The following is a 26,797-nucleotide window of genomic DNA, read 5'->3' as shown; positions in this document are numbered from 1 at the left end:
CAGGACAGGGAAGGGGGGGTGGGTGTCTGCAGTGCCATTGACTTCAATGCACCGCCATGCCCCCTCCCGCCCCTGAACGCAGAGAGCCGGCCTGCGTTCAAGAGGCCAAACGCACTGGAACGTGGACTTTATGGTGTGAACCGGCCCTTAGGGCCCATTTACACCCCATCATCTCCAGGCCAGATTGTTTCTGGACCCAAAATGCATCCTAATGTATCCCTCCCTATGCTATTTCTGGCCTCTGTTCACACCAGCGCAGTCCATTCCAGACCAGACAAATGCTGCATGTCTAATTTTGCTCAAAAGGAAGTGAGAGGAAATCCACTTTAAAAACGTTTTGACTTTAGTTACACTTTAAGAAGCATCTGGTCTACATAACCGAATGCAAAACAGGATTCCAACTGTACGTTAGTTGAAATCTTAAAAGGAGAACTATGGGGTCAGGGCTTTCCCCATAGTTCTCCTTAGGGTAACGGGAGGACACAAACTAGCGTCCTCCCGTCACCCTAGGCTCAGTATACCGCGAGCAACAGCTCACGGTATACGGAGACGCCGCAGCGGATCCCGACATCGATGTCGAGATCCGCCCAGCTGCGTAAGTGACAGCTGGCTCTGCCTATCTAGAGGCAGAGCCAGCTGTACCTGCCCCCTCCCCCGTCCGTTCCGCCAGTCAGCGCTGGTGGATCGGAGCGGGGAGGGGGGAATCCAGCCGGTATGTGTTCGCTCACCTCCCGATCTACTGAGCCGACCTGTGACAGTCTCATTGTCACAGGTCGGCTAGAAATATGTGGTGAGTGAAAAGCACTCACCTCATAGTTCTCCTTTAAGTAGGGATGCACCGATATATCAGCCGAAAATGGCACTTTTGGCAAAATGCCAAAAGTGCTATTTTTCTGCCAATGTAGCGGTGCATCTGCTTTCTCTCCTCCCTGCTGGGCGCTGCTCTGTGTCCCAGCGGGGAGGAGAGAAACTGTCACAGGCGGCCGAGCGCTGTGAGCTGCCCGCGTCTCCCCTCCAACACCGCTAAGCCTTCTGCCATAGATCAGGAGAGCGGCAGTATGAGCGGAGACAGCCAGCTGTGTCACAGGAGGCCAGCCGGCGGTGCGGGGAAGAAATAGGCTGTCAGATCGAACTCTTCTCCCCGCACCACTCACTCAGCCTCCTGTGATAGCGTGTCAGGAAGGAGAGCGAGTATAAACACTCAGTGATCAGTGATTGCTGAGTGTTTGTAAATAACTGAGGACATAGTATGGTTATTATATCCTCAATTATGAATGAATGGCAAGTGATCTACATCACTTCCTGTTCATTCATGATTGTGGTTATAGTAAACACACTATAGCCACATGTTATAAATGAACAGGAACACTCAGTATAGAGGCTTCCTGTTCATTGATAACAGGGGCTGCAGAAAAAGATATTGGAGGACTCTGTGTGCTCAATCTATTTTTGTAGATTAGTTCCCAGAAGCCCCTAAAAGTAAAGTAAAAAATAAAAATATTTAATAAAAAATAAAGTAAAAAAAATGTAAACGTTTATAAAAAAATTAATAAATAAAATATTTTAAACAATTTTAAAAACAAAAAAAATAAATATTTTCAGTTTCGGTCTGACATTTTTTTACATTTCGGTTTTAAAATTCTCATTTTGGTGCACCTCTAATCTTAAGCTGACCATACATGGCTCAAGAAATGCAAGTGCACTAGAATCAAGTATCACCTGTAAGGGTCATCACAAAACAGTAACAAGCACACAATGATTTTCTAAAAAGTTCCATCATCTAAGGTTTGCAACCAACTGCCCAGCCTTTTTTCTCTTTCTGGAGAAAAGAGAGTATGAGCCTCTCAATGTAAAAACACGGAATGTTCAGTGAGCCAAGCAGATTGTTGTGAGATAAGACCATGCAGGATTCCAGTCATGCAGATCTTTTCCCACCATGTTTTGTGTTTTATTCTGGCTTAGCATGGCCAACATTTAAAAAGAACCTGTAAAATTTAGGAGGTGGTATTACTAACTGTTTTTTGAAGGTGCATGATGATCCAGGGTTGTAGGTAGGGCTGCAACAACTAATCGACTATAATCGATTATTGAAAAAGTTGTCAACTTTTTCAATCATCGATTAATCGGCTTCTGATTGGTTGGCCCTGTTCACGGCTCCACACACGCTGCACACCACACCTCCTCCCTGCCTCACACGTCGCTGTATAGAGGACTACAAATCAAGGAATAATACATTATACAGCGCAATGCGGAATACCACCAGCTATAGAGTACAAAAAATCCCCGCAATAGTACATTATACAGTGGTACAATGCCGGATACCACTAGCTATAGAGGACTACAAAACCCAGCAATAGTACATTATAGTTGGCGGTATTCTGCATTGCGCTGTATAATGTACTATTGCGGGGATTTTTTGTACTCTATAGCTGGTGGTATTCCGCATTGCGCTCTATAATGTATTATTCCTTGATTTGTAGTCCTCTATACAGCGCAATGCAGAATACCGCCAACTATAATGTACTATTGCTGGGTTTTGGAGTCCTCTTTAGCCGGTGTCATTCTGCATTCCTTGCTGTATAATTTTTTTAACTTTTCCATTTCACTATATTGTTACCCACACTTTTTTTTTCTTTTTTACTTCCACCGCTCCAAGCTTGCTCCTGTGATGGACTGCAATCTCAATACAAACTAGAAGTCCCATCACTGGAGCCATTTTTAAAAATGTATTTAATTTTTTATCTGATTAACCGATTAATCGAACTTAATAATCGGCTAACTAATCGATTTTGAAAATAATCGTTAGCTGCAGCTCTAGTTGTAGACCTTATCCTATCTACAATATTTGCTGAGGCACTGACTCCCACAAGAATTTGCAGGGTGGTGTCCTAATATGACCACGTTTGCTCCTGGTCAGTGACTAACCAGGTAGTGAAAAACAATCCCAAAGAAAACATTACACAAAGCTCAGCTTCAATAACAGGGGCTCTGACAGAGCACAGTTGCTCAAGTTCACAGAGGAGGAAAAGAGAAAGGTTGGCTCTCCACAATTCAGACAACATAGTCCTTTCCCAAGCAAGATTTAAAACCAAATCAGAATACTTTTATAAGGTAGTAACAGAAAATAATGTAAGAACACCTAATAAATATATGGGAAATATCAGGGGTCTGTTTAGACCCCCAATATTTCCAGGTGTCCTAGACCCAGATTGCATTTAAGGCCTCAACTTCTTTCCCTATTTCAACATTACCCTTTTCCTCTCTTTCCCAGCCCCTAACATTACCGAAAAAGAACTTTCGTAGAAAAGCTATCGTCATCAGACAGTTAAAAAAAACAGTGGTAGAACATAGCAACAGGAAGGGACAGGGCTTAACCTCAATTTGGAAAAACAAAAAAGTGTCCTGTACCCAGCCAAGGTCTAGTGCAGGGGTCTCAAACCTCCGGCCCTCCAGCTGTGGTGAAACTACAAATCCCATGATGCATCTCTCTTCGGGACTCATGTCTGTGGCTGTGAGAATCTTGCAATGCCTACATGGGATTTGTAGTTCCACCACAGCTGGAGGGCCGGAGATTTGAGACCCCTGGTCTAGTGTATAGTGTCCTCTTCAGACTTAAAGAAGCTGCTGAAAGATAAGCAAAAATATTTGTTTGCTGAACAAAACACCAGCACATTACCAGCAATGCACGGTTTTGTACTTTTGTGCAAACATTCTGAATTTGATGTGTGGCTGTGAGTAACACATATGATTCTAATTTAAAGTACACCCGTGTCCAGACTATGGCAGCAATTTTTTTACACAATCCTAACACAACCTTAAGAAGCAGTAAAAAAAAAAAAGCTTTAAAACATGCCTCCCCTGACCCCTTTAGCTGCATGTACTATGAAGTAATTCATTATCAAAAGATTCCCAAAGATCCCAACAGAGACTGTAAAATTAGGTTTCAGTCAGCTAACCGCTCAGAAATATCTGCTGTGTGTTTACATTAGAGGGCTAGCAGACTGCTAAGATTTTGCATTAAAATGTGCATCAGTAGGTTATAACGTGCTGGTGTACATAGAGTTAAATTACTTTTTTTTAAACTTTAAATAAAGTTAAAAAAGTAAACACTGTGGTGCGCTGAAACAAAACATCACAGCACGTGCCCCCCGCACAATAATGTGCAGGTGTGAAGAGGCCCCAAGAGTAAAATATGTTATTTTAGTGTCTTTGCAGTGAACCTTGAAGACCAATTTCTCCACAACAGCTACAGAGGTGAATGAGGGTGTGTTTTAAAGTACTTTTACTGCTTGTTCAGAAGTTATACAGAATAATATTGCCTTTTAGCCCTCATATCGGGTAGGTGCAATTTGGAAATCCTGCGGCAGGACCTTGCGATTTCGTGCAGCGGGGATTCAAATCTTCCGTTTACAAGTGGCAACTGTCACCTGTTCAAGTTAATGATTGGGCGACAGCGGTTGCTTTGGAAGTAGCAGAACGCTGACACACCACATTTATTCAATCACTATCCCTGGACGCAACAATTGTGCATCGATGCTTATACCGCTGCCTGCAAAACCTTGTCATCAAAGATAGCATCCGCAGGCACCGCAATATCAACAATGCAGAAAGTGAACAGAGGACTGGGCAGCCGCCTTACAAACTTGAAAAACGAAGGCATGATGATGCCTTTGTTCCCTCATCAACACTAGGCCAGCTCAGACTATCCACCTGCCAATTTTCCAACCCAGGGATATGAACAGTGGATAGAGATGGAACGTGTCTTTCCACCCAACCGGACCTAAACCACATCCAGGGACACTGGTAAGCTTTATCTGCTCCCCTAAAGATTAAAGTACACCACATCAGTGGCATTGTCCCTAGGGGAGATTATTTCAGTGCAAGGGACAGCAAAACTGTCCAGAGCTCCAGAACATTGAATTTGGATTCATCCTTGGTCCACAGGTCCTAGAGCCAAGAACCGGCCCAGCACTTTCCCCCATCGGGTCATGCTGGTGTCTGTTATGATCATCTGCCAGTGTAGGCATAGGAAGGACTTCCTGGACAGTAACCTTGGAAAGTGAAGCTACCAGGCCAGGATCTTGGTCAGGTGGGTAAGGCAGACAGATCGTCCTGTCCAAAAACCGTGGAAGTCTGTCCCATTCTGAGATGATCTCCCTTTGAAGGACACTGATATGATGTTGTGCATAGGGAAATGCTTTGAAGGAGGCCACCACAAACTCAACTACCTGCATTCAGCTGCAAATGGGGGCTGCCAAATGAGTCTGCAACAGATGCACATAAGATTGGAGTTTATGAAGATTCTCTGGAGGTAGAAATACTCTGTCCACTTCAGTGTCCACAATCAGGCCCAGGTACTCCAGTCTAGGGAATGGAATCAGCATCAACTTCATTTTCAGGATTTACCCAAACTCTTTAAGAATTTGAATCATGGTGGCCAGATAAGAGTTGTAGGTCCGATTTTGAGTGCGCATAAAGGAGCAAATCTTCTAGGTACCCGGTGACCGATATCGTCCATAGTCTAAACAAGGCCACTACATGCTCCAGAACCTTGGTAAACACAAGGAACCGAGGCCAGACCAAAAAGGAACGGACACAAACTGATTGTAGACATCTCTCCACGGCAAACTGAAGAAGGTGTTGGTGGTTGTGGAAAATGGGGATATGTCTAATGTTGCTGAAGGCTATGAAAATCCCCCCTGATGCAGGGAGCCTATGGTCAAGCACACCAACTCTATGTTAAATTTACAGACCTTAACAAAGATGTAAAGGGGCTTTCAGTTCTAGGATCGAATTACCTCCCTCTTTCTTTGGAACGGATAACAGATTGGGGGGAAAACTTTTTTAATGAGGGCACAGGAAATATTGTCCCCTGGACGAGAAGTCCCTGTACTGCAAGAATGCAGGTCTGCTAGTCCTTAAAGCGAGAGGCACATATTGGAAACCAAGAAATGCCCTGGAAGGCAATACTGTAATTTTATTTCCTAGCTAACCAAATCACTTCTTGGTACCATTTGTCTGAGATTAGGGCTAACCATCGGTCTAAAAATTATAAAAGCCCCCAACCCACCTTCAACCTTGAGATTCCCTGGAGCTGGCAAACCATAATGTGGAGGAGGTTTTAACTGGAGGTTTGGGGGGGCTTGGACTGCTAGAGATGCCTGGCCTTGGACAGCAGGGGGCTTTGCAGAACAGCCCTTTCCAAGGTGCCTTGGTCATGTAAAATGCGCTGGTGGGACAAAACGGAAGGTCCAGATGTTTGATAAGCCTCCATGGCTTTTTCCACCTGCAGGAGTAAGGTGTCCTTAGCTGTGGCGAGGTTCCTAAAAATCTCATCCAGCAAAGATTAAATCAATGAAGGCCTTCTTGGACATTCAGTTGGCAGACCAGCGTGTGCCAAACTCTGCAGCCATTTCCCTATGTGCACCCTGCATTATCCAAGGTTGCTGCAATCTCCCTGTGTGCACTCTGCATTATCCAGTATTGCTGTTGTTTCCCCATGTGCACTCTGCATTATTCCAGCAAAATCCAACGTACCCTAAGAAGCCACGCTTCCAGTGAAGATTCTACTAACCGCAAGTATCGCCATATTTATTATATGTATATATAATATATATGAATGCGACCCGTGTGACTATTGTACTACATCTGTTATGAACCAATACAGGTCAAAGACTGCTTGATGTTCTCTATAAAAATAACCTCTTAGAGACTGTTGCATTATATCTGTATGAAGTAATACAAGTCACTATTTCGTGATTGGATTCTTGAGCAGGGACTAAGACATGCCACCTACAATCTCTGAGTGATCCCAGATTACTGCACATATCACAGTGTGATTTGTAGCTTAGATCCATCATAAAGGTAGAGTTATTACACTGACACAGTTTGTTAGATTACAGTTACTGGCAACATAGGACAGAGAACCAAACGAACTGAGATTTTAGGAGGGAGTTAAACTTTTTTTTTTTGGGGGGGGGGGGGGGGGGAGAGAGAGAGACATCCCTAAAGAGCAGCATACTGTGCTGTGCACCCGTTTGGTGGTCTGCTTGTTAAGGTGGATTTTTTGTGCATCTACAGTGGAGAGGGACCACTGGTTTATAAACTCCTTCTCAAACAGCAGATGTATTGGTAAGGTGTTTGCAGCTGCAGGAGCTTTAAAGAACCAAGGCCTGAAACATGTGCACAAGCAGATAGAAGTCCAAAGTTGACACAAATGTTCCTGCAAACTCAGCTGTACGCGACAGAGTTGAGCTAGACTCTGGGGAGGGTAAACCTATGACAACAGAGGTCCCAGATTCCAGGTGTTGGTTCCTCATGGGGATATCAGAACGAATGCCCCCAGAACTACTAGAGGAATATGGGCTGAGGTCACTTGTGGCAGCGAGACTGTCCTCCGTGTGCCTTAGTAAAGACATGTTTTGTCCACATAGTGGTAATACAGTTAGGCCCAATATGAGGCAAGGCCTCAGGTACTCACAAACACGGGCAGCTGGTGCTGATGAACAGCATTACTAAGAGGGTCTTAAGCTGGCCATACACCTATAGATTTTCTGCATATTTTCTATGATCAGATGGAAAAAGTGCAACAGATTCCTCCATCTACACTAAACTGTGTGGATGGAGAAATGTCCCACTAGGCCAAGTTTCAGTATCTTGCTAGTCTGCCCCGCTGGCTGTCAAAACACCTGAAATATGCCTGCATCCAATCAGATTGTTCAGGTATTTTTGACAGCTAGCGGGGCCGACTAGCAAGATATTGAAGCTTGGCCCAGCAGGAGATTCCTCCATCCACACAGTTTAGTGTAGATGGAGGAATCTGTTGCACTTTTTCCATCTGACCATAGAAAATCTGCATAAAATCTATAGGTGTATGGCCAGCTTAAGAGGACCGGGTCACACCTGGGGCTGTAACATGGCTCTGGACATGTGGCTAACCAACACAGTAAACTAAGGTCTGGAAAGCACCACAATACAGAGCCAAGTGCCTGAAGGCCATATTCCAGGCTAACCCCACATGTCGAGTCCACTGGGCTCTGCGTATGGCCTTCCAAAGCTAGTGGTGTGGAGCTGCTGATACGGTTAGCTGCTATGTAGAGACCAGCTAAAGCAGCAGTGTAGAATGAACCTTGATTAAAGCCATGAAGGAAAAAATACCACAAAGTTTGGAGACCAGCAAAAATGTGATTTATTGCAGCAGAGCTAAACAAAAGGTTTTCAACCTCCTAGGACACTAGAAAAAAAACAAAAAAACCTTAGGCATGCTGGGTATAGGAGGGGTTATACGGGGGCTGGCTTACAACCTCTTGTAGGTAGCAGTAGGATCTGCCTATTTGTAAACTATTTGGTTCCTCAATGGATGATGGAAAAAGACATTCTAAAAGGTGCCCATACACCTTACAATTATCTGCAGATTTTCTGTGGTCAGATGGAAAAAGTGCAACAGATTGGCCCAGGTGGAGATTCCTCCATCCGCACAGTTTAGTGTAGATGGAGGAATCTGTGGCACCTTTTCCATCTGACCACAGAAAATCTGCAGATAATTGTAAGGTGTATGGCAAGCTTTAGTTTTGGCCTTAAGCCTCGTTCAGACGGGCGTGAGACTTCACCACCCTTTCGTAAATATGAAATGCTGTGTTGCTCAACTACCAATCACTAAAAGTGAATCTCCCAGTGTACTGCTTCAGTAGAATAAACATTTCTACATGTTTCCTATAACATAGCAAAGCTTAATATTTTTAGTTCAGATCCATCTTAAAAGAAAGTTTTGTCCCACTGCACATTTTTTTTTTTTTTAAAGTCCAGAAAATTCTGTGTATAACCAAAGACTAAATGCTCATAAGATTTTTACAGACAGATTTTAGCTCAGTCACTGCATATGGCCATAGAACTGGAGCTGAATTGGGCTGTATATGCCAGTTACCTAAGATTAAGATATTATTGTGCATAAGCACATGCAAACTATGCAGTCCTTTAAGTGCTATACAGTTGCAGCATATAAGGTCAGTTTACTTTACATAATAGCAGCTTTGAAGAGCACAGTTATCAGACTGATGAGCAGTCTTCCTGACTGCTTATCACTGAAAAGCACTTCTATTGGCTTATGATGTAACAAGAGCTGGAGTGACATATGCTGAGATGCTGTGCTTGTCTGGTCACATTAGCTCAATCTACTCTTGTAAAACTAAAACGTGAAAGTGGCATGACTTGAGGAAGGTGACTCAGAATGTTTTACCTATAAGGAAAGTACTGTCTGGCAAGCACAGATTCATACAAGCCATTAATACACATGCTCCTGTTTGATGTCCAGTGGGTGGGATATGTGCAAAGCATTGTCAGACTAAATGCACTGTGGTAGGCCCAAAAAACTATAGGGACATGGTAGATTTCATAACTGGCACATAACATTAGGTTTGTGTAATAATACAACTTACTGTAAACATATTATACTTGAGATTGGTGGTCACAGGCACTGAGCATCTAAACCCTTACATGTCTGTCAGCCCAAAATGTTTGTACTAGTAACGCAGGCTTGGTAATTCTTGGACTACTGGATTGCCCAAATGCAGTCCAACAGCTCACAAAAAGCAACCAAAAAGGAAAACAAGATAGGTCTCACAGGTAACAAGGCCATCTTAAAAACCTTATGACTAAAGTCAGTATATGATAAGGCCTGAATGTCCACCTGGTAAAACTTAGAAAAAATGTAAACCGAGGACCAGGTGGCAGCCTTACAGATCTGAGATACCTCAGCCTGATGCTGAAATGAAAAGGAAACACTTACTGGTCTAGTCGAGTACTCCTTGACCAGAAGGAGGGGCATTTTGCCACTAATTTCATAAGCCTGACTGACGAGCTGGCGAATCCACCTAATGATACTGGAACAAGTAACAAGCTGATCCACACAGGTACCTTCCAGAATGACATGAAGGGAGTAAGCTGACAAAAGGTAGCTGTAGCAGAAGTATACATACACAGCCTTCACTACATCCAAACTAGGGCTGCAACAACTAATCATCATAATCGATTATAATCGATGATTGAAAAAGTTGTCAACTTTTTCAATCATCGATTAATGGGCTTCTGGGTAGTTGGCCCTGTTCACGGCTCCACACACGCTGCATACCGCACCTCCTCCCCACCTCACGCTCGCTGCTGCCAGACCCACCCGCATCCACGCTCCACACCTCCTACCCACCTCAGGCTCACCGCCCTCCCACATCCACTATCGGCACAGGGACGCGGGGAGAAGAAGTAAGGAGGAGCAGGCGTGAGGGGATGACAGCCGCCAACAGACAGTCCCGATCTCAGAAGCAAGTTGATGGAAGACTGCTCAGGTAAGCCTGCACTTTCCCACACATGGTACTCTATAATGTATTGCTGGGATTTGTATTCCTCTATAGCTGATGGTACATTGTGCTGTATATTATACAGAGGCCTACAAATCTCAGCAATAGTACACTATACACAGTATGTATAATGTACTATTGCTGAGATTTGTTGTATCCCTCTATAGCTGGTGGTATTCTACATTGCACTGTATAGAGGACTACAAAACCCAGCAATAATAAAATGATACAGCGCAATGCGGAATACCACCAGTTACAGAGGAGTACAACAAATCCCAGCAATAGTACATTATACAGTGGTGCAATGCCGAATACCACTAGCTATAGAGGACTACAAAACCCAGCAATAGTACATTATACAGCGCAATGCAGAATACCGCCAGCTATAATGTATTGCTGGCATTTGTTGTATTCCTATATAGCTGGTGGTATTCTGCATTTCGCTGTATAATATATTATTGCTGGGATTTGTTGTACTCCTCTGTAGCTGGTGGTATTCTGTATTGTGCTGTATAATGTACTATTGCTGGGATTTGTAGTCCTCTATAGCCGGTGCCATTCATTGCTATATAATTTTACACTTTTCATTTCACTATATTGCACACCACACTTTTTTTTTCTTATTTACTTCCACCACTCCAAGCTTACTCCTGTGATGGACTACAATCTCAATACAAACTAGTAGTTCCATCACTGGAGGCATTTTTAAAAATGTATTTTATTTTATGTTTTATCCGATTAACCGATTAATCGAACTCAATAATCGGCTAACTAATCGATTTTGAAAATAATCGTTAGCTGCAGCTCTAATCAAAACAATAGCACAGCCTCACACTAAGCTTTGAAGAGTGTAGAGGTGACAGAGTCTGAAAGGCCCCTGTCCCTCAGGATCTGGGCCTCAACAGCCAAGCCTTTTAGCCCTTGAGACAGAGGAGCCAGATGATCTGGAAGGGTCCATGGAGAGTCTGCCAGGAACATAACAAGGTTCGAGTACCACGTCCACTGGACCAGTTTGGTGTGACGAGAATCCCTGGAATTCCCTCCATCTCAATTCTGCAGAGTAGGCAAGGGAGGAGCTTTAGCAGGGAAAGGGATAGATCAGGTTGAACTGATTGGATGGAACTAACAGAGCATCCATTGCAAAGACCCAAGGATCCCTGGATCTGGAGACCAGGAGTTTGCTGTTGAATCTAGAGGCCAGGAGGTCCAAGTCAGGCACTCTCCACCATACCATTTTCCAGAATTCAAATTTTGATGACAGAGGAAGTCAACCTGCGTATTTTCCATACCTTGAATATAAAGTTCTGCCAAGGCCAGAATTAGGTCCACTTACCTTGGAGCTGAGCAACTACTGGTACCTCCTTGATGATTGATGACCACCACCACCATGGCGTTGTCCAACTGAATCCTGGTCAGACGACCCTGTAAATGTGAGATCCACTGCTGAAAGTACAACTTAATCGCCCTGTGCTCTAGGATACTGACTAGCAGCCAAGCTGCCTCCAGCGACCAAGACCTCTGAATCAAGAATTAGCAGCGTGAGCCCCACGCTGCTAAAATGTTGACCTGGATAAGCCCTATGGGAAAACACAGGTAGTATTAATGTCCCAGAAAGATAACAATCTGCAGGTGCATACCTGCAGATTGAGATCTTTCTGGGACATCAACGCTACCTGTGTTTTGCCAAAACGTTGAGCTTCAACAGCCTCATGACAAAACAGTTGTAGCATTAATGTCCCAGAAAGATAATGTGCAGGTAGGCATCCTTGATGTCTACGGAGACAGAAAATCTTCAAAATGAAGGGAGGCAACCACTAACCTGTCAGATTACATTTGAAAGTTTAGCACCTGAAGAGACCTGATGAGAATCTTTAGCCGAAAAATTGAGAAGGTACAGAGCGAAATGAAACTGGAGCCCCTGGCGACAATGTTTTGGATTCAGGCAGCAGAATTAACCTGGGACCAGATGTCTGCAAAGACCGACAGACATCCCCCAATGTTACAAGTTGGGGTGTATATTCATTGGGAAGAGGGCCTGTTCCCGGGCTTGATGTGTTTAGGAGGCCAAGATTTACGACAGGAAATGGCTGGATCCCTGACAGGAACAGCTCACGTCTTTAAAATTCTTTCTTCAATAAAATATTGCTGAGCAAAATGTTTCAGAGGAACGAATAGCTTTTTGGAGTGAGGCCAGTAACCATACAGAACAGGCTGTAAAAAAGTGAATGCACAGGAAAATCTTTAGAAGGATGAAGTTTTTTGTTTACCTCAGACTGGTAACCATAGGCAAGGTTGGCGCATGCTGCTCTAATTTGAGGCAGGTGCAATACCTGATCCAATTCCTTACTGGATTCCTACGAACAAGGAACTACCCTCATCACCCCCCAAGGGGAAGCCAGCAAGCAGAAGAAGGAATGTTAGGGGAGGACCCCAGGCGACAGTAAAGTGCATGTTTACAGCCGCTGCAATCTAAGGTTTCTAAAAGTGCAGATCGTTTCCCTATTACCTCAGACATGGTCGTGAATGGTGGTAGTCCCACCAAAAAAGGGCAAAAAGCCCCGACTTACCCATGCAGGCAGAAGGTCTCCCAGACAGAGGATGTCAGGAACAAGCCCCATCCTTTATAAGGGGTCTGGGATGGACCATAGCCCTGGACCTATAGCACCCTACAGCTAACTGCACAAAGGCCAAGAGAGCACTCGATGCAAGATCCAGTACCCAAAGCAATTATACAGAAAAAAATAGGAAAGCAACAGTGACTATACTGCAGTTGGAGACTTACAAGAAGAAATCTTAACACAAAACTGGAAAATACAGTGTAAGCCTCTCTCAGTAAATTGAAACATATATATCACCTAAGGACACTAGCACAAAACTGAGGCAAGATTAGAATGGGAAGGGTTGAGCAGGGCTGTACTTACAACTTTGCTTTGCCAGTGTCCAAACACCTGAAAGTAGCAAGATACCCAGTAGTGTAAGAAATACCAAGCCTGTGATGTATGATTAAGAAACAATGTTGAGGTTAGGATTTGATACAGGTGTAAACAGCACCATTGTAAAGCAATTCAATGTGAACATCAGAACATTTTAATAGCGGAGAACAAAAATGTTTATGAAAATTTGATAGGTTGCTATAAAGTACTGCACTGCACCATGCTTTCCATTGCACTTCTAAATAAGCCTGCAGATATCTGAAAGCATTGACTGTGCAATGCTAAAGACAAACCCTTGAAAGAGTCATAACACACGCACTCACTTACTACTCCAATCACCCTCTTGCTTTAACCTACTTGCTCTAACTCCTAGCTCAAATCTTTTCTTCTGTACTTTTATCTTTCCCACCCCTCGAAAACATGCAGTGGTCACCCCCACACATAAAAAGTCCTCCCTAGCCCTCACTGGTTTGGGCTTCCATTTACCTTCAAACTTCTTAAACGCCTAGTCTACAGCCATTTGAGCCACTACCTCACTGTTAACATTTTCAACCCCATTTTGGCTTTCACTTGCAACATTCCACAAAAACTGGCCTCCAAAAACTCACAAACTACTTACTAAATGCCACTACTTCAAATGCATATTCGAAGGCCTTTCTACTGCCTTTGACTATTGATCACCTACTTCTGGTTAAAAATAAAACGACGCCCTTGGCCTCTAAGACTCTGCCTTTTCATAGTTATCACCTACCTATCTCAGCATCACCAACATCCTCCTCTCCATTTCCTGTAAGGATCCCTTCAAGGCTTAATCTTCAGGTCCCTCCTATTCTCCAACTACACCTCCTCCTTGGGTCAGATGCAGTGGCGGAACTAGAGCCGATGCAGGGGCACCGGGGCCTGAGGCTGTGGGGGGGCCCCAGTAGGGCCCGGTCCTGGGCACCCCCACAGCCTCAGTGGGGTCCGGTCCTGCAATATGGGGCAGTGCAGGGGGGGGGTAGTGGTCACATCGGGGTTGGGGATGGGGGGGTAGTAGTTGTGTACTGCTATTTCATGCAATTAGACAAGTGGATTATAAATGGGGAATATTACACTGTAATGTTCCCTATTATAATCTTTTTCTCCGATTAATAGAACAGAGGCCTGTCTGTGATCATTTAAAGTTTGAGACTACGTTAGAATGTGTGACCAGTGACGTGGTCACACATTTTAACGTAATCTCGCCCAGTTTTTCGGGGGTGGAATAGATGAAGCATTCCAACGCTTTCTCCGCTGTTCCAGGGCAGATCGGCATCGCAAGTCGCATGTGCAGGGGAACCGATCTGCCCTGAAACAGCTGATCGGTCCTGAAATGTCACTTATATCCGACTTTGTGAGTGCGGTGTAATTTGAGATCGCAGTTGGAGAGAAGTGACATTTCAGGACCGATCAGCTGTTACAGGGCAGATCGATTCTCCTGCACATGCGATGCCGATCTGCCCTGGCACAGCGGAGAAAGCGTTGGAATGCTACACCTATTGGTGGTCACACATTCCACCGCCGAAAAACTGGGCGGGATTACGTTAAAACGTGTGACCACGTCAACGGTCACACATTCTAACGTAGTCACAACCTTTGATAGAACACCGCCATCAGGGGGGTATGGCCGGTACCCATGTGAGGGGTCTGGGGGGCCTCTTACATGGGTATCAACTGTACCGGGGTGGCATCCCGACGACCAGACCAGCCCACCTGGGACCCTGCAGAGCCCACCATAGAGAGTCTCAGGTGGGCTATGCAGGATCTATGGTGTGCTCTGCAGGGTCTCAGGTAAGTCCAGTACGCTACTGTAACATTAGAGACCGCGGGGGCCAGTGTGATCCGCTCCCACGCAAGATAAAATCTTGCACCAGAGCCCTTTGGATATTAGGTCCGCCACTGGTCAGATGATAAACTCCCACAGCCCCCAATACCAATAATATGCTCACGACACCCAAATCTATCTCTCTACTACCAAGCTCCCCCCTTGCCTCAGAAATCACTAATTTACTTACTCGCATATCAGCATGGATGTCACACCACTTCCTCAAACTTAATCTGTCCAAAATGGAGCTCATAATATTTCCCCCCTCCCCCAATTTCTCAATCCCCTCCCCTTAGGACAGGATGCTGGGTGTAATCTTGGGTTCTGACCTGTCGTTTTGATCCCCCATCCATTCTCCAAATCTTGCCACCTTCACCTCTATAACACTTAAAAAATCTGCCCCTTCTTAACATGACACCACAAAGCTTCTAAGTCACTGGCTTGCTATCTCTCGCTTCAACTTCTGTAAAGCTGGCCATACACTATCAGAATTACACCTGATTCTTCATGAACTGGCCAAAATTTACACAGTGGGTGCCGCTGTTGGCACCCTTCCGGCCAGTATCCCTCGGTCAGAAATCTTTAAATGAAGGGTGCTTGCAGCCAATTAGCTAAAAGCACCATTCGTGTATTCTGACAGTGGACAGCAGTTTCAGAACCTCTCCAATTCTCTGGAACTCCCTTCACCAATCTGTCTGCCTATCTGCTAATCTGTCCAACTTTAGGTGCTCCTTGAAATCCCTTTAGGGAAGCCTATCACTCCTCCACCTCAACACTGTACTTTTAGTTTCTCCATCAGTTCACCCCTCACAATTAATGCCCATCACTTTCCCCTCCCTGTAGAATGTATGCTCTCACGAGCAAGCCCTCCTAACCTCACTGTATTAAATTGTATTGTTTCCTTTTATTTTGGCAAGAACTGCGCAAACTGTTGGTGCTATATAAATCCTGCATAATAATCATCATAATTAGGGATGCACCAATACCGTTTTTTCGGTATCGAGTACCGATATTTATATTTCGGTACTCGCTAATACCGAGTACCGATACCGGTACTTCCGATACCATAGAGCCGGCTTCCCGCGTCATTACCGACCGCCTGTCTTCTTGATTGCCCGGGAAGCCCACTCAATTCTGTTTGTCCCGCTGGATGCTGATCTGGCAATATGGTGACACGACCCCCACCCTGCAGGCACCTCATTCCCCTCACATAGATCGTTAGCAACATTTACTACCTTAGTAGTCCCTGGGCCAGCTGGGCAGACACCACTCTCCAAGCTCTCCGGGATCTGCCCACGTTTCCTGTGTGTACAGCGCCCTCGTGATCGGCCCTCAGCCTGCTACTGCGCAGCGTTCTCATTCATTAAAACAAGCTGTGCATGCGCAGTAGCAGGCTGAGGGCCGATCACGTGGGCGCTGTGCACACAGAAGTCGGCAGATCCCGGAGAGCGGTGTCTTCCCAGCTGGCCGAGGGACTGCTACGGTAATGAATGCTGCTAAGGATCTATGTGAGGGGAATGATTTGTCTGCAGGGTGGAGGTCGTGTCACCATATTTGTTTGCCTGGCTCTACACCGATTGGCTGGGAAGCCGGCTTCCCGGCCAATCAGCATCGAGCCAGCTTCCCGGCTTCATGTTTCCTCGCGGCACTGCCGGTCAGAGGAAATCTCCCTCTGACAGGAAGTTCCAGTATCAGGAAAGGTATCAAGAGCATTTGGGCCAATACGACTACTTGCCCAAATACTTGGTATCGGCACCGATACTAGTATCGGTACATCCCTAATCATAATGCAACAATATTTGAGAATACAGTACTACAAACTACAATTGTAAACTAACTTGCAAGGCAACTCCAAAAATTATCCTCAGATACGACAAATATGATGCTGATGATCAAACCCATTCTAGCAAGTGTGTCCCCAATAGTATGATTTCCAGAAGAAAAAGACTATGTTAAACAGGAATTCCAACTTATATCAAGTAGATTTAAAACAAAAAAAAAGTACATACTGTATGCATTTCTATACTGTTTGAACTGAGGCAGAAAAAACGTTACTTAATCTGAGTTGCCCATCTAATCACATGCAGAAAGAATGCAAACACTAAAGTGGGCCTCCATCTCTATACATTAAAGAGGTCCATTGTGCAGATCTTTTATCAAGAAGTTTAAGAGTGGATAAAAGTCCTCAAATAAGGGTAACGTAATAATCTTTTATGTGGCACCCACAAATCTTAAGGCGACACCTGGCTACTCAACATCAAGCGGATTTTCAGTATAAACTAAAATTGGGCACACTTGTCTACATGTGGGAACACAAAGAGAAACATAGTGCAAAGCACTAAATGTAAACTGCAGTAACCCACAAAGAAAATTAGTTCACTTTACTTAATACAGATCCATAGATCACCTGGCATAGATACGGCATTTTTTTTAGAATTACACTAGCCCATGTGAATTTGACCTTCCTGAAGATGATGGGTTTTACGGGGGACTGGGATGTTTAATAGCAGAATTCAACACCATCAAGTTTCCCAGAATGGCTCGGTCTTTACCTCTTTATCCATGCCTACGATTTGCCTCTTGGAAAGCTTTTCCAGCTCGATGGACGCGTTGTTGGAATGAGTCTCCACCTCCTTCTGCAGCTTAAGGCGGTGCTCGTCCATCTCAGCCTTCAGCTTATTCTCCAGGGCGATCAGCTGCTTCTGGTGCTGGCGCCGCATCCGCTTATATCCTGACATCTGTTCCCGCAACTCGTTCTCCTGCTCATGCTCATGGATCTGCCTTGTAACCTGTGGACACAGCCAAGTTTCACATTTAGACTACACCAATCCAAAACACATAAACCATTTTTTTCCCCTCAAACTATGTGAATTAAGAAGTGTGCAGCTCATAGAAGCCACATTTTACTTTTTAAATTTTTTATGCAAGAAAAAAAAGGTCCAACTGGTTGCTATGGACAAACATTAATTGCTTCAGACCCTTAAATAAAAATGTAAGAAATTTAATTGTTTGTGAATAAGCAGTATTTCAGTAGCATACAGATTTCTAAGAATAATAATTTCATATTAAAACCTCTTTGCGTTTAAAGAAATACATTTTTCTTAGACAAAATAAAGGATGAAAACCTGACAAATGAAGACAAAACATGGAAGCATTCACTGCACACAATCTTTCCATTTGACAAAGGTACGTTTGGAGCACTGTCTTCATGCAGAGGAATCAATCGTTTAGCTGTAATGGCTTTATAAGATGGACATCACTTCTCAGACTGTTACAAGATTTGCTTATGCCAAATCCAAAAACTTGGTGAAAACAAGGCTGACTGCTTGATTTACTTAAATGGGGTGTCTTTTGCTGTACTCTCTGTAGAATACATAAAACTGCAGCATGAGCTGGCTTTAACCAGCAGAATGTTCATACGATTCTCTTACAGTTAAGGGGGTGAAATTGCCGATTAAGACCGTAGTGATGAAAAAAATAAAAATAAAAAAAATAAAAAGGAGCAGAATTAAAAAATGTTCTCGGCTAAAGGAAATTCTAACAGTGAATGTGGTTTTCATTCAAGAAATTCCAAAGTTGAATGTTAAAGTCAAACAAAATTTTGAACAATATACTACTACAATTCTACTAAGTCTCTGATGGCATTATCGATTGTTGGGGAGGTAGAAAATTAGGGGTTGCCATTGCTGACCCCTGCTTCTGATAGCAGATTTACTACATTTTCGGATCTGCATTCTTATTAGTCAGCGACTAATTAAGATGGTTGGTGAGCATATCAGGTAACTAGCATTTTCAGCAGGAGGTCAGCATTGGAAGCCTCCATATCTCTTCTTTGACAAGTTTGCTTCAAATTGCTCTGACACTTTGTATATATTAGATTGTTTAAAAATGTATTTGCTGTGCACTGCTCTGTGAGGATAATGGATATCTGAAAGACAACAATGATCCCTATATGTGGATATCACACCATTCATCTTCATGAAAGCAAAGAAAAGTTATGTACATCTAAAAGGAAGGAGGCAGTTGAGTGAATCTGTTGCATCGCTCTTCATGACCAAAGCACAGGTTCACTTTAAAAATCTATCTGCCACTTGATCCACATTTACAACTAGTAAAAGCAAAGCAACGTTGCTATGCTGTGAAGCTTTTACCAAGTTTTATCAAATCTGAACTCCATTACCTGCTTCCTAATTAAAGAGGATGTTTGGTCAAAACGGTATATTTTTCTTTTTTTAATATAATGAAAAAGAATTGGAACCCCTGCCAATTTTTACCACCATCAGGGGCTTTTTTAGAGAGCTTTTCTTCCCTTACTGTCACAGGGACACCAGTTTTACCAGACAGGAAGTAAGGGAAAATCTCTTCCTCTTCCATCCAAAACAAAAATCAGACCAAAAAAAAATTGTCTAGACATACTGTTTTTCTCCACATTACCACAGTCCAAACTAAGGCTGCAGTACACGTTAACACTGGGGCATTTGCTGAGCATTCTTCTAGCATTTACCGGGCATATGATTAAGCCTTCAAAATTACCCCTTCTCTTCCACTCAGTTTAAAAGAAGTATCCTGTATTAAAGAAGGGAAAATGTGTACTGGAGTCTGCTAATGCCACTGTGTTAAATAATACCTAAACACAAGAAAATTGGGGGAAATAAAAATGTAATATATTGCAGCTTACCAGTCATTAGATGTGCATTTGTTTTCTTTTCCAGCCCTAAAGAAGAATTCTCACTAAAGTTTTTTTTTATCCTGCTTCTGCCCCCCAAGTAGCAAAGTGCATGATGCACTGTGTCCAGTCTTCCTAGGTAGCCCTGTTCCTGAGATAGTGTGGTATGGCTGTGCAACCCCCTCCCCGCTGTCTGACCACACATAAACCGAGGAGACGCACAGTCTTGACTGATGGCACTTGTCTCAGGCACCAGGAGCTTGCCCAACACAAGCGCCATCATGCTGTATGCAGGGAGAGGGTAGCACGTCAGCTAAAGTGCAGTGAGACTGAAAAAAGTCCACACAGGTGCACTCACAGCAGAGCTCAACACCATCACTGCTGATACAGGGAGAGGCAGGGATGTCAGACCTAGGCTCTTGTGACTAAAATAACACAGAGTGCAGCATAAGGAATAGGAGGCTCATTCGGTCTTACAAAGTAAATTATTTTTCTTGAATGAATGTGAAAGTAAATAGAAAATGATTTACTATGAAAATCAGAATGAGGCTCCTGTTCTGACTGAAAAAACACAGACCGCAGTAAAGAAAGCAGGGGCCTTGTTTCATAGTAAATGATTCTTTATTTACTTTCCCATTCATTTAAGAAGAATGAGGCTCCGGTGGTGTAGTCCCTTTTATTTTTCAAAAAAGCAGTGCTGACTTCCTTACGTCTGCCCTTACCCATTCAGTTTGATAGGCAGTTTATGTAAAACAGACAGAGAAGGAGTCTGGCAGAGAACTCTGAACTGCCCACATGTGAGGCAGGTTGCTTTGAGATCTGTCCTCCTGGGTCCAGGAGATCACCAAAGTTTGCAGCCAGCAGGAGTAATGGCACTGGGATTAATATGTCTTCAGATTACAGTTCTTTTCAGTTTGTGAACTGGTAAAAGCACAAATGACATCTTTTAGTTTGAGTGGGACAGTGTGATTGGCAAAGTATAGAAAATAAAAGTATAGTACAAATGGGGGATTTAGATTAAGTTCTCATGTGCATGGACTTTTCTTTGCGTCTAAGCTGATTTTCTTTCCCGTAGTATTTAACATGAATAATTGAAGGAGCTTGCTGCAACTCAGAAGCATCTCAATGCAATTCCTTGAGCAAATGGAAGGCAAAAAAAGCAACTCCAACATTGCAGCATCTCAGAAATTCCTGAAACACACTGTATTCGACTCAAGTCTGCAGCCCATGTAGAGATGCCCCTCTATTGCCCATAAACATACATGCCTCAACTTTTCTAATGTACATCTTTTTCAAAAGATCTTTTTGCTTTCATAATTACATATTAGACAAAACACTATAGTAATTAAAGGGGCCAGTGCTTTAAAAGGAGAACTATGGGGTTAAGTCTTTTCCCCATAGTTCTCCTTAGGGTAACGGGAGGACACAAACTAGCGTCCTCCCGTCACCCTAGGCTCAGTATACTGTGAGCTGTAGCTCGCAGTATACTGAGACGCCACAGTATACCGCGAGCGAGCTGCTGCTCGCGGTATACTGAGACGCCGCAGCTGAAGCGGATTCCGACAATTGTGGGGGGATTCGCCCAACTGAGTGACAGCTGGCTCTGCCTATCTAAAGGCAGAGCCAGCTGTACCCGCCCCCTCCCCCGTCCGTTCCGCCAGTCAGCGCTGGCGGATCGGAGCAGGGAGGGGGGAATCCAGACCCTCCCCTGTCACGGCAGAGAGCCGTGACAAGATCGAGAGGTGAGCGAATGCCGGTATGTGTTCGCTCACCTCCCGATCTACTGAGCCGACCTGTGACAGTCTCATTGTCACAGGTCGGCTAGAACTATGAGGTGAGTGAAAAAAGTTCCAAAATGAATGTAGATGTGAATGCTTCTAATGGTTTTTACATGTAGTATGTTAACTTAATACAAGGGCTAATAACACCATATCTGCATCAGCAGTTTTTAGAGGCACTTCCTGTGGAGCCCTGAGGTGCAGGAAACTACACTTCTCCTGAGAACTAGCGGAGAGATGGGCAGAGTGATAATGTAGCTACCAATTGACATGTTGTCTTGTAGTCTAGTCCAGCAGTAGACTTTACATACAGCATGGACACTACTGCTTCATCATATTAATGCTGCAGCATCAATGTTGTCAACCCATAGAACAAATTTATATACAGCCTTTGTTTCTGGCAGGATCTCTGTAAATAGCAATCTGACAAATAAAATATGCATTTGTGGGCTAGCTCTAGTATACATAGAGTTCGACTTCGCATACCTGTTTATATAAATGGGGGGGGGGTTGAAAGGAGTAGATCCCAGACTGATCCAATCTTACCTCAAAGAGGTAACCAGGCCTGATTTTTAAACTTATCTAACAGCAGTTGGTGATGAACTGTCTTTTGCTGCCACATACATGCAGTTGTCACCCAACCCACTCAAAACAGGCTAACACATTGGTCAGTTTTTAGGGATTCACAGGGAAACCGCTAAAACTTCTGGTTATAAATTTATAAAACTTGCCATTTAAACAGGGCTATGTGAAACTGAATCCTCAGTCTCTTTCATGAAGATCATCCTGACAGTCCTAGCATGCATACTCCACAATCGGCCCCCTTTTATCCCAATGATGTCTCTACTTGCTGCTCTGATTAGTGCTAGTCTTGGAGGAGGAAGAGTCCAGGTGTCACCTTGGACAGTAACCAATCAGTTATCTCAATACTGTCAGCTGGGCAGCCAGCTAATCAAGACAACTGAATGTAAAAATCATACTAAAGGTGCCCATACACCTTACGATTATCGGACGAAACTTTTCTCCTGCCCCATCCTGCCCCGATTATCGCAAGGTTCAATCAGCGGTAGTTAGAAAAAAACACCTGGATGACTTGCGGTAATTGACCGCAATTATTTTCGTTTGCGCATGCGCAGTGTTAATCGTACGACTTTTGACGGACGGAAACGCCACCAACCATGCGAACATCGTACGATCAACCAAAGTTTTCAAACATGCTTGACCGTCAAAAGTCGTACGATTGTACAGTACTATCAGTCGGGCACTCTATTCACACGTTACGATTGTCGTACGAAAAGTCGATCGCATACGATTATCGTACGATAATCGTAAGGTGTATGGGCACCTTAAGGGTGGCCATACACTGTGCGGATTTGCACAGTGGGTGCCACTTTCGGCACCCTTTCGGCCAGCATTCCTCAATCGGCTGATCGAAGGAGCCAGTCGGAAAATCTTCGCATGAACAGAGCGGGCAGCGAATGAGCTGCCGGCTCCATTTGGGTATTCTGACAGTGGCCGGTGACCGCTGTCAGAATACAATGCCAACAGTGGGGATTCCTCGATCGACACACTCATAGTGTTGATGGAGGAAGCAGCTCTATTTTTTTCGCTCAGCTCGCGGGTTGAACGAGAAAAGTGGAGCAGTGTATGGCCAGCCTTGCGCTGCATTGCCCGGAACAGATACAAAAAAATCACCAGAATATATACAGGTGCCCGTGATGTTAGAGATTATATCAATTTGCAAACTGCCACTTTGCTCCAATTTTTCCTTCACAGCACTTCAGTCATCATGAAAATTTTTCCCCATGACATCAGAAGCAGAGCAGTGGAGTAGTGTAACTAAACAGAATCAGCAGTCCACATGTCACAGGTCCAATAGATTAAAGGGTTACAGATGATGCCCAAGAGAGCTCATACTACAAAACTTCAACCTTTCAAGTTGGAAAATACCTTCCCCTCTCCTGTGCAGACATCTTCCTCTCCAAAGAAGCAGTCACAGTAAAGTGCTGTCAGCCTTGAGAAATAACCATCAGGTATCAACTAGCAAACTGAGAATCCCAGAGGAGAGCTTACCCTGTAGAACACAACAACCAGAGTAAAAAGATAATGCTCACTAAAATAAGAACCTAGTGACTATTAAAAGTGGAACTCCAGTTAGACACAAAAAAAAACATTTAATACCTCAATCAGCCAGGATATCAGACTTTCAGTCCAATGCACAGCTGGGAGAGGCAGGATCAGCTCTCTGAACCAACTAGAGCTCTATGGCTTAGCCCAGTGCAAACAGTTTGAGGATGCTTTCAGGAGGGAAGAGAGCATAACCTTAGGGAATGCTATGTGCGCAGGTTGTATTGCTTAAAGCCTTGATGCCCTTAAAGTACCCTGCCAGGCTTTAGCACGGGAACTGCTGGCTGTCAGTGACAGCTACGGTCCAGCAATAAACCTAGGAGCTGAAATTGACAGCTGGCAATTCAAACAGCAGTGCAGTGCAATGCCTTTGCAAGATGTTTGCAGTGGAAGAGAAATGACATTGCAGCACTGTAGCAGTAAATCACTATTACAAATGATCTGATGCTGCAGAGTGCATAGGGGGGTCAGGACTCCACTGACCAGATCCAGTATCGAAAACCAACCCGGGAGAGCAATACGTGTTAAAAAAAAGGATAGTAATACATTAAAATAATAATTAAATAAAAATATTTTATCCTAGGGTCACACTAAATATGTTGGATGCTTTGGGTGACATTTGCATTTAATGCATAAGCAAGTGCAATGTGATTCAGAATTCCAGGGAACTTTAGTGCACCCTAACACATTAAAAATCAGATATGGCTTTTATTAATGCAGCACACCGCAATGCACAGCATGTACATTGTACTGTTCTGCCGTGTAGGTACAATGCCTGCTACTGTAACAGTAAGTTTAAGTGCCATTTAAAACAAATTGCATGTCACTGACAGTACAGCTGTGCACAAGTTACCATGTGATACATTTTTACTGTACATTAATGCAACAAAAATGTATGAAAATGAAACTATGTTGTGGCCCAACACGTCCTCTGGACATGTTGAGGTCCACACTTGAGACCCCCTATGTTCACCAAGTTGATCACAAAGTAAATAAATAGTAATTTTGGATACAGTTGGTAATGGCTAACACTGACAAACTTTTATTCCTTTCAGTGTACCTGTTGGGAAGATTCACTTTCTCTATTTATCCTAGTCACCACTGTGAGGCAATAATCCAAAATTCTGACACCACCGTCAACAGAACAAGAATATAGAGGAGATTTTCCAATGGGGACACTTATTGCAGTGACAAATGTCTAAGAAAGAATTTATCCCAATTTGGAGAGACTACCTCTCTCTTTTTGTTGAGTCTACAGAATGGGAAGTGAAGGTAAAGCTCCTCAATGGGATACAGCAGCAAAAAAATGAAAATCTTGATAAGTTTTAACGCTTCCCTACATTAGAGAAAAACCAAGATGGATTTTAGCTCCTTGACTTTAACTTCATTATGCTGTCTGACAGTGGTTCCTGTATCACAAGACAGGCTAAAAAAAATCAATTACAAATCTTTGGGTATGGTAAACATTTTATCTACAGTATATGTATTTTTTCTGTCTATGTTGTGGTGTGTCTGCAGCTCAGCTGTAACTATAAAAATATAGGGTTCTATAGTTTATACTTCTAGATAATTGCAGGCTTTGTATTAGTCGCATACCTTATTTCTCTTTTCTTCCCTAGTCTTCTGGCAGTGGTCATTTTTACCAAGGGCAGATCAATCCATCTCCCTTTACTTCCTGGAACTCTGGCACATGTGACTAGGACATGTGACCTTGCACATCATCTCAGGGGAGGGAAATGCCTTTCCCTGAAATCTCATGAGATTACAGGTGAGATTTCCTAGCAATGCTCTGCAAAACATACTGCCAAGGTAACAAAGCAGTGGCTCAAGAAGAAGCATATTAAGGTCATGGATTGGCCTAGCCAGTCTCCAGACTTTAGGGCCTATTCACACCACATCCAGATCATCTGCAGAACAGACCAGATTGTTTCCGGATCCAAAATGTATCCTAATGTATCCCTATGCAATTTCTGGCCTCTGTTCACACCAGAGCAGTCTATTCCAGCCCCAAGCAACCTTGGGAGTTTTGGACTGCCGAAACCATTTGGGTATTACAATTCCTGCTAATTTCTGTATACTTCCTTCAATATAAATTTAGGGGAGAGTGGGACTGACTTAAGTGGCCATGTAAACATTTGATTTGTCATCAGTTTTTTAATGGACTGACCCTATAAAATGAACCTGTAGATATGGTACAAAAAGAAACCTTTAGCGAAATCAGCTTCTGTAGCTGACAGTTCATCCCGTCTCCTCCTCACTACTGCTGCAACAACTAGTTTTAAGCTTAGTAGGCAGAAGAGGACAGGCAGTGCTGGAAAATAGGAAGCTGGCTCTGCATGTCAAAAAGCATCCCAGACTATGGGTTTCATTCAGTGCTTTGCTGAAAATCTGAGAGTATGTTCCTCGAGGTATCTCCACTATACAGAGTTGAGTTATTATTTATTTTTACTTACATTAGAGATTTGTTTCAAAATCATCATGGCATTTTAGAAGTGGGCATTTCTGTAATTTTCTTGTATTCAGGTGTTAAATGGGCAGATTGAGGCGAAGCATACACATGTAATACCCTGCTATGGAAGCATATTAATTGTTACACAGGTATGATTGTTACATAAACAAGAAAGATTTTATAGACTTGTCTAGCACCTATATTAACTGGGGGGAAATGTTGGAGATCAGCTGGAAAATATTAAACCCGGTCTATCTAAGGGCTTGTTCACATCATGTCTGGTCCAAATCTGGATCAGATCTGCAAAGGCAATGCAGTGCCTTTTTGACACATTTTTTTAACGCATTCCAGTGCAGTTTTTTTACGCTTAAAATGGGCTTTCAGGTGCAGTCCAGTGCATTTGCATGTGTGTACATGTGTTTGGTGCGTTCCAGACCAGAAAAAAAACATAATAGTGCATGCATCATTTTTTCCCCTGCACCGGAAATGACTGCACTGGTGTGAACAGAGCCCAGAAATACCATCCGAATACATTGGGATGCATTTCAGGTGCGGACAAAAAACATTCTGGTCCGAACATGGTGTGAATGAGCCCTAATACCTTCCCCACTGAATCATAATCAGCCAGGGATGTCTAGACATAACCACAGGT

General features: G+C 43.6%; 1 protein-coding gene across 1 annotated transcript in view; it reads right to left on the bottom strand.

The window, feature by feature from the left end:
- The window catches only part of TAOK3 (TAO kinase 3), a 219,577-nt gene that overhangs the window by 46,759 nt on the left and 146,021 nt on the right, over window positions 1-26,797 (bottom strand). Inside the window, exon 14 of the mRNA XM_018569098.1 lies at window positions 17,678-17,914. Coding sequence (XP_018424600.1) covers window positions 17,678-17,914 — 237 coding nt within the window. The remainder of the gene's footprint in view (window positions 1-17,677; window positions 17,915-26,797) is intronic.

The sequence above is a fragment of the Nanorana parkeri genome, unplaced genomic scaffold, assembly GCF_000935625.1.
Source record: "Nanorana parkeri isolate BGI_ZX_2015 unplaced genomic scaffold, ASM93562v1 scaffold1286, whole genome shotgun sequence".
Classification (NCBI taxonomy): Eukaryota; Metazoa; Chordata; class Amphibia; order Anura; family Dicroglossidae; genus Nanorana; species Nanorana parkeri.
Note: the sequence above shows the minus strand (reverse complement) of the source record. Positions and strands in the feature narration are given on the sequence as shown.